We start from the raw sequence: 9218 nt of genomic DNA, 5'->3' as shown, positions 1-9218 counted from the left end.
GTATAACACACAAAACTTCAGCTATTATAGTATGATGATAACAAGGGTAAATATGACTAAACTAATTGATGTTATGCTTGTGGCAGTATCACTAGTTTTGGAGCTACTTTTCTACTCATATAATTAATGCAGAAAAATAGACACACCACAATCTTACAATACAATACAATCAACACACTCCTTATCCCACTTTATATTATATACAGTATAATGTATGATTAAAATATATATATATATATATATATTTTTACTAGTTGTTTGTTAAAAAAAATGCATGACATGTACATATGAATTATAAACCTATTAGACTCTTGACTATGCGCTGGAAATGTATGTGTGCAAGGTGGTCATTCTCTCTGGAAACTCGCTTTCAGTTGTTGAACACCAGCTCAAGCGAACAGGAAACCACTCTTTCAGGATCTTCCAAAACAAATTCCTGAATTTCTGCCCCACAAAGGCGTAAATTATCGGATTCAGGCAGCAGTGACTGAACGCTATGGTTTCCACCCACTGCATAGCCATGTGCAGGTCCTGATCCCACTCACAGCTTTGCATGTAGCCTAAGTTATGAAGGAACTTCAGGAAGATGACAATGTTGTATGGTGTCCAGAAGAGGAAGAAAACAATAATTAATACCAGGAAGAGCCTGACAACTTTGTGTTTTTTCGGAGAATTTATGGTCATTAAGATGGGGATGATGCGCGAATAGCAGAACACCATCACTGAAAGGGGAATGATCAAGCCAAGGATGTTGAGCTCGATGTAAGAGACTAGTTTCCATGCTAATCTTTGTTGATGTTCTGATCTGCATTTCCAGCCATCTGCATCTTTATTTTCCTGCAAGAAAATAATAGTTGGTAGAGAGGCTACCAAGCTAAGTGCCCACATAAACAAAGCCAGGGTTATTCTAGCTCTGAGAGATCGGTGCTTTAAGAAAAGGAAATTATTTGTATGGAAAATCACAGCATAGCGATCCACAGTCATGAGAATCATAAAGAATATACTTCCATAGAATCCCAGCAGGTAGAGCGCTGTCACAGCATGGCACATGAAGTTCCCAAAAATCCACTCAGTGACTGCAGCATAGTGAGCCCAGAAAGGCAATGAGATCAGGAAGAGGAGGTCTGAAAGTGCCAGATTGAAGAGGCACAGATCTGACACGTTGTATGTTTTGTGGTACTTGACCAGGACACACAACACCAGGCTGTTGCCAATGAATCCCACAATGAAGACGATGCTGTAGAGGGTGGGGAGGAAGACTCGGCTGAAATCTCTGATCTTGGTGATGTTGCAGACTGTGTACTTATCCAAGATTTTGTTGTATTCAGAATAGTCCTCAGCTGCTTAATAAAAACAATAGTCTAAATGTCACTCATTGCACAAAAAGTTGAAAAAACTATTAAAGCTAATGCATGCACTTCTACAATACGAAAACCTCTTGATAGTTTTGCTTCATAATTAGCTGTTGAGCTAGTGAATTTTTTTTTAATATATCTAAAGATTAAATAAATTCACAGTCTATTAGAGCATTAGATACTAATTTTTTTTTTATTTGTTAAATAAACATATGAACTGTTTGACAGCAAAAGAAGTACAGTATCTCCATTTTGGTAGTTTACTGAAATACCAGGGTTTTTATTATAACTTGTTAGAAAATATTTTGTGCAAAATTTCTATATATATCACAAGGTTGTTAAAAAATACAATCTTAAAATTTATTTTGTTTATATTTAATATTATAGCCATGTTTTAAAAGGAGATGTAGTGATTTTCAATAAACATGTTTTTTACAACCTTGTGTGCCTGTAGACAATATTTTGCCAAAATGATTGAAAGCCTTAAATTGGCATTTATCTCATTTAGATGTCAAACTGTTCATATTCTAACCAATCTTATATCTTGCACCAATTTTAGCCATCTAAATTAGACATCTGAGAATAAAGAGAAATTTAAAAATATTTAATTTTATCCTGTAAAAAAATGAAAAGATCTAGTATGAAATTTTTAAAAGCTTTTTAAGTGAAAATATTATATTATATAATAATTTAATATATTATAAATAATGTGTTTTTCAGACTCAATTACAAACTATATTTCATCTTTATTATATTTGCAGTATAACAGAATACAAAAAGCTGTGTAAGTTGTGTTTTCGCTGTGTATTTAAGTTTTTTTATTGTGTGTTATTAAAATTAAACACATTTTAGAGTAAAAAACATCTGCAGTATATAAATGTCAGATAATGATAAAAGTTTAAATATGGATATTGGGAAACAAAAAGTGTAGTATTGTGCCATCTTAAACTAAAGGTACCTAATACATTTAATAAAATTTTTACTCAAATGTTAAAAACTAAGTGGTGTTTATTAATAATTTATTTGTAGACCTTATCGTAAAGTGTTACTTCAAATTACTTTTAGTAATCTACTTTAATACACTGCAAGAGCAGAAGAGAGCAAGAGTTTGTCAGAACATCAATACTATACATTTTTAAAATCTTCTTTAGCATGAAAGAAGCAGAAAACCGCTATTCTCCTGCACAGTGTCGGCTTTAATAAAACATTTTAGAGATTCTACCCTACAAGTAGTAAAATATACTTTACAAAGTCTAGGAATTTAAGCCTTACCAGCTACCAAAAGGGTTCCTAGATAGTGCAGTAATGCCAGAAAGAAAAACAGGCACCTACTTGTTGTGCTGTTGGAAATCGTAGCCATGATTCCTCTGTCTACAGTAAGTGTATGAATGTAAAATGTGTGTACACTGGTTTATGACAAGAGGCTGTGCTATGACACTTAAATATTCTGAGGTGGAGCTTCATCAAGCTGAAAGAACACTTTCTAAAGTCCATAAAGGGTAATGTACTGCTAATTTTAGCAGATCCATGTGAGACTGAAATGGACAAAGGCATTTGTAAACATCAGCAAACAAGAACTGCACTGAGAACATCCTATTTATACATTTATATTTAATAAATTTGTACAATGAAACATATTACATTGAAGTGCTATGGTATAATAAAGACAGAAAAAATCTGTGCTGCATTAATTTAATAAAAACTCATACATCATATATAAATATGAGCAATGGACAGTTTTTGTCGACCATTTTAAAATAAAGAAAGGGCAAAGAAACATATAAAAATGTAACTAATGCTTTTAAAATAATTGTCTCACAACGAGTTTAGTTTAAATATTTTATATTATATATGTGTAGACCTTATATTGAAGTGTTACAAAAGTGGTAGGTAACTCGGTTTTTATTCAATGTTCTGAGTTCTGAATTTATTCCTATTAAGCAGTTGTTGGATATAATAAAAATGCAAATCCTTTCTCCTAAATCCAACAGTGATTGTGAAAGAAGACTGTAAAACTTTGTACTGTAATATGTAATATGACAAAAGCTCTAATGCTATCTGAAGCAGCTTATACACTTGCAGGTTAGTGCATGCCCATCTAAGATAAATAGTCTCATCTGAGAGGAGGCGCAAATATAAAAAATTATGAGGAATGTTCAAGTCAAACCGGGTCTTTTGTTTTTAAAGAACATAGTTATGAGTAAAAACTCCCTTTATTCCTCTACTAACTCAAGTACCTAAAGTTCTCTCAGTATACCAGAGCTCTCATCAGCTTTCTTGCTCCACATCATTGTCACTGTTGAAACCTCAGCCAGGATTGTCAGACATAGTGTTCTTTCAAACATTTGCACCATTCATGTCATGCACACTCGGAACGCGACCGGCACTAGGACCCGGAAGTTATGCAGGCGCAAACCAGGAAGTATAAAAGGAGTAAACAAACCATAGCATCTTGCTCAGTCATTGAGTTCAGCCCATGTCGGTTCTGGCTTTCCATCCATCGATTCGTGAGTACTCACTTTATTGGGTTTTGCTTTCTGGTGAGTGTGTGTTTATAGGACGCGGGTTAAATTTGTGTTTTTCCCTTGCTCCCCTTTTGTGTGAGTCCTTAAACTAAATCGCGTGGTTATCCTGCCTATTCACTTTCATCCGCGTTTGGGTTCACCATCCACGCTACATTGGGCTAATCGCTAAAGCTAAGTCATCTGGTCGCCCAGGTTAGTTCACCCTGACAGAATGACTGAGCCTAAAGCGGTGAACCCAGCAGTGTTTGAGTTTAATTCCACCAAATACTCCACCGATCGGCTGCGCATTGCTCTCCTCGTCTCGTTGCTATCTGGGCAGGCAGCAGAGTGGGCCACGGCAGTACTGAAATCAGACTCGGACACCGCCCATTCATACAACGAGTTTACACGTCAACTCAGACTCACCTTTGAACACCCTGCGGGCGAGGTGGAGACCGACACCAAGCTGTATCACCTGCGGCAGGGTGGATTGTCCGTGAGTCGCTACACCGCGGAGTTTAGGACCCTCGCCGTGCAGACATCTTGGGGAGACGCCGCGCTCCGGACATCCTATTACGAGGGGCTGGCGTCACGTATAAAAGACGAGCTTGCCGGACGAGAGCTTCCAGCCACGTTGGAGGGACTGATACAACTGGCCCTCCGCATCGATCAACGTCTCCTCTCTCGTCCGAAGCCAGCCCCGAGGACCCTGCCGCCTGCTCCCACCTATCACCGTTCTGCACCCTCACCGCCGACCACTTTCACCACCGCCACTACTGGACCTGTCGGATCTCCACCTCCTGCCGTGGGTGACACCGGAGCCGGGGAACCCATGCAATTAGGTCGCGCCTCCCTGACCGCCACCGAACGTGAGCGCCGGTATCGAGAGGGATTGTGTGCTTACTGTGGGTCCGCAGCACACCACCGGGCGATCTGTCCTGTTCGTCCGGGAAACGCCCAGCCCCGGTGAGGCTGAGGAGAGACTCACCGGGCCCCCTCCATATCTCCACCACGACCGACACCACCACCTCTCGACTTATGGTTCAGGTAATCCTCCAATTTGGCCACAAACGAGTCAGAAGTACTGCGTTCATTGACTCCGGGGCAGCAGGTAACTTCATTGACTCTTCTTATGCCAAAAAATGGGGGGTAAAATTTGAGGCGTTATCCCAGCCCGTTCGGGTCACATCTGTCGACGATCGCCCCCTATCCACCAGTCCAATCACTTCCCAGACGGAACCTATCATTCTCTCCATTGATCAACACCAAGAACAACTCCGTTTCCACGTCACCTCCCTTTCCTCACCTCCCATCATCCTCGGACACCCCTCGCTGCAACAACATGACCCTCTCATCTCCTGGAAACAACATCGGGTTCTACAGTGGGGCGCGACCTGCACCGAACTATGCCTAAGGGCGACGGCTGGGACGTGCTCTCGGGAGTCCGAGGCCCCCGACGTCGACACCAACGCCATCCCCGAGGCATATCGGGACTTAGCCGAGGTCTTCTGTAAGAAGAGAGCTACTCACCTTCCTCCACGTCGCCCGTACGACCTCGTCATTGACCTCCAACCTGGCACGATTCCACCCCGCGGCCATCTCTACTCGCTGACACCCACAGAGACGCAGGCGATGGAGGAGTATGTCACCAACGCTCTTCGCCAAGATACCATCAGGCCCTCCTTCTCGCCTGCCGGCGCGGGGTTTTTCTTCGTGAAGAAGAAGGGAGGCGAACTTCGCCCATGTGTCGACTATCGGGGGCTAAACAACATAACCATTAAAAACCGACATCCACTGCCTCTTACCAACTCAGCCCTGGACGCCCTCTCTGGTGCCACCATCTTTACCAAGTTGGACCTCCGGAGCGCCTACAACTTGGTGCGCATCAGAGAGGGCGATGAGTGGAAGACGGCCTTCATCACTCCAACTGGACACTACGAGAGTCTCGTTATCCCTTTTGGACTATGTAATGCCCCCGCCGCATTTCAACATCTGATTAACGACGTTCTCCGTGACATGCTTGGCCGGTGGGCATTCGCCTATCTCGACGACATCCTCATTTACTCACGCACCGCTGAAGAACATATCCAGCATGTCAGGGCGGTTCTAAAGAGACTACTCGCCCACCAACTGTACTGTAAGTTGGAAAAGTGCGCCTTTCACGAGCGCTCCACCACGTTCCTGGGTTTTGTCATCTCGTCCCAGGGTGTGGCCATGGACCCGCAGAAGCTGGAGGTTGTGCGTCATTGGCCCCTACCCAAGACCCTTAAGCAACTCCAACGGTTTCTCGGGTTTGCGAATTTCTATCGTCGCTTTATCCGGGACTACAGTACAGTTGCTGCCCCCCTAACCGCTCTGACTCGGCCCTCATCTCTCCCTTTCCACTTCAACCCTACTGCTATCGCCGCCTTCAAGAATCTCTGCCACCGTTTCACCACCACTCTTATTCTTCTTCACCCTGATGTCAGTAAACCATTCGTTGTGGAGGTGGACGCTTCAGATGTGGGCGCTAGAGCAGTTCTCTCCCAACGGGGTCCAGATCAGAAACTACACCCATGTAGTTTCTTCTCCAAAAAATTTGACTCCACTCAGCAGCGATACGGGGTAGGGGACCTACTGGGGAGTAGTAGGGAGTAGTACTGGGTCAGTAGTACTGGGAAGCTGCTGGCCATAAAGTGGGCTTTGGAGGAATGGCGTCACTGGCTCCAGGGCGCCAGGGAGCCATTCATTATCTGGACAGACCATCAAAACCTCATCTCCATCAGAAATCTAAAACAGTTGAACCCACGACAGGCGCAGTGGGCATTGTTTTTCAAGAACTATGACTTCCACCTCTCCTACCGCCCGGGGTCCAAGAACACCAAGGCAGACGCTCTCTCCCGGCAATTGGAGCTGGATTTTTCCCGGGTGGACCCCGCGCCTGTCCTTCCACCTTCCAAAATAATTGCTTCACTTCAATTGGACTTGGAAACGAGAGTTCGCCAGGCGCAGACCACAGAGACCGAACCGGCAGGTGTGCCGCCTGGACGACTCTACGTGCCCGGGACCATGAGATCTGAGGTTTTACAATGGGGTCACTCATCTCCCATATCTGGACACCCGGGCACGAGACGGACCTGTCTCTTCATCGAACGAGACTTCTGGTGGCCATCTCTCGCGAAGGACGTCAAAGAGTTCGTTCAGGCGTGCCCAGTGTGCGCCAGGGCCAAGGATCCAAATCAACCTACATCGGGAGACCTTCAACCGCTTCCGGTTCCCCGGAGGCCCTGGACGCACATTGCCGTCGACTTTGTCGTGGGCCTGCCGGTCTCCGAAGGAAAAGACGTCATAATGACCATCGTCGATCGGTTCTCTAAGGCCGTGCACCTGGTGGCTCTCGCTGGACTCCCGTCATCCAAAAGGACAGCTGAGCTGATACTAGAGCATGTAGTCCGCCTGCATGGGTTCCCCAAGGACATCGTCTCGGACAGAGGGCCCCAGTTTACTGCCAAATTCTGGAAAGCCTTCTGCCATCTGATCGACTCCACCTGCAGCCTTTCATCCGGATATCACCCACAAACTAACGGTCAGACGGAGCGGACCAACCAACAACTGAAGCGCTACCTGAGATGCTTCGTCGCCGATCGTCAGCGCTCCTGGGCTCGCTACCTCATCTGGGCAGAACTATCCCACAATCTTCACACCTCCTCAGCCACGAAGTTCAGCCCATTTAAGGTATGCTACGGCTTTCAACCCTCTATGTTCAACCACCCCGAACCGGAGGTTGATGTGCCGTCAGCCCAACAGTTGGTCCGCCGGTGTCGGCGGCTGTGGAACCAGGCCAACAGATCCATCCGGCAGGCCAACACCCGCTACATCACCCAGCATCGCCGTCGACACCCCCCGGGACGATTGTACCACGTAGGTGACAGGGTATGGCTTTCTACAAAAAATCTTCATCTTCAGCACCGAATCACGCAAACTCTCCCCTAGGTTCATTGGTCCATACCGCATCACTCTACGGATAAACCCCGTCACCTACCGGCTCCAGCTGCCTGCGGCGCTCCGGATCCATCCAGTATTCCACATCTCAGCTGAAACACTTCACCACATCTCCTATGATTCCACCCACCCCCCCTGCTCCTCCTCCCCGGATCATCGACGGTGGTCCCGCCTACACGGTACGCCGAATCCTTGACTCACGTCCTCGGGGCAGAGGTATCCAATACCTGGTCGACTGGGAGGGCTACGGCCCCGAGGAGCGGTCTTGGATTCCGGCCCGTTTCATTCTCGACCAGGAACTAATCCGAGACTACCGTCGTCAGGTATCCTCCACCTCAGGACCGTCTGGAGCCGGTCCTGGACAGGGGGGTACTGTCATGCACACTCGGAACGCGACCGGCACTAGGACCCGGAAGTTATGCGGGTGCGAACCAGGAAGTATAAAAGGAGTAAACAAACCATAGCATCTTGCTCAGTCATTGAGTTCAGCCCATGTCGGTTCTGGCTTTCCATCCATTGATTCGTGAGTACTCACTTTATTGGGTTTTGCTTTCTGATTCTGAGTGTGTGTTTATAGGACGCGGGTTAAATTTGTGTTTTTCCCTTGCTCCCCTTTTGTGAGAGTCCTTAAACTAAATCGCGTGGTTATCCTGCCTATTCGCTTTCATCCGCGTTTGGGTTCACCATCCACGCTACATTGGGCTAAGTCATCTGGTCGCCCAGGTTAGTTCACCCTGACAATTCACATGTTTTACTACAGATACTACACTGAAAATGATGTTGTAAATGTAGCATAATTAAATCTGTGTATTCAACAATAAATAATCAAGTTTGTACGTTTACATAAATATATCTAAGTTAGAACTTAATCTGCATTTGTTAAGAATACAAGACAATGTGCATTTTTTCCTTAACATATATTTTTCACGTAATCCCTGACAATCTTTTTTTAGTGAACACACACAACAAGCAATAATCTTGTTCATTTTACTCTGTTTAAATAAAACTGCCTCCCCATGGAAAAAGCATGGGAAACCCCGTATCAAATTAAAAGTGTACCAAAGCCTCATTGCGGTAGGAAACAACTCTTTGGAGCATTCTGTTCACCTCGTGTGCCAAACGTTTTAACAGGTTGTTTTTTCAACCCAAACGCTGGGTTGCCTCTGTTGGGTCATTTTTTTGGGTTATTTACAGAGAGTTGGGCAGTTTTTGTGTAACCCAGCTGCTGGGTTGAAGTTTGCTTGACTCCCCCCCAAAGTTCACCGGTGGATTCAGCGGCTGTCAGTCAGAGCTTCGTGTCTCTCTTGAGCTCCCACACCGCTGATGACGGTTCATCCTCCTCGGGCATTTAAGGGAAAATGGCGTTAAATACAAGGTC

At 45.2% G+C, this 9218-nt stretch overlaps 1 protein-coding gene across 2 annotated transcripts; it reads right to left on the bottom strand.

Annotated features, from left to right (window-relative positions):
- Window positions 1-272: 272 nt before the first annotated feature.
- Window positions 273-2749, bottom strand: LOC128520774 (C-C chemokine receptor type 5-like). 2 transcript variants are annotated; one of them, XM_053495165.1, is made up of 2 exons: window positions 2688-2749; window positions 273-1343 (listed from the first exon to the last, which is right to left on the bottom strand). In XM_053495165.1, the coding sequence occupies exons 1-2, from the start codon at window positions 2713-2715 to the stop codon at window positions 316-318; spliced, it is 1056 nt and encodes a 351-aa protein (XP_053351140.1). In that variant the 5' UTR covers window positions 2716-2749; the 3' UTR covers window positions 273-315. The 2 variants fall into 2 exon arrangements, with proteins under 2 accessions (XP_053351140.1, XP_053351141.1); XM_053495166.1 differs by having other exon boundaries at window positions 273-1340; window positions 2688-2744.
- Window positions 2750-9218: the final 6469 nt, after the last annotated feature.

Source organism: Clarias gariepinus, chromosome 4 (assembly GCF_024256425.1).
Source record: "Clarias gariepinus isolate MV-2021 ecotype Netherlands chromosome 4, CGAR_prim_01v2, whole genome shotgun sequence".
In the NCBI taxonomy this organism is placed as follows: Eukaryota; Metazoa; Chordata; class Actinopteri; order Siluriformes; family Clariidae; genus Clarias; species Clarias gariepinus.
Note: the sequence above shows the minus strand (reverse complement) of the source record. Positions and strands in the feature narration are given on the sequence as shown.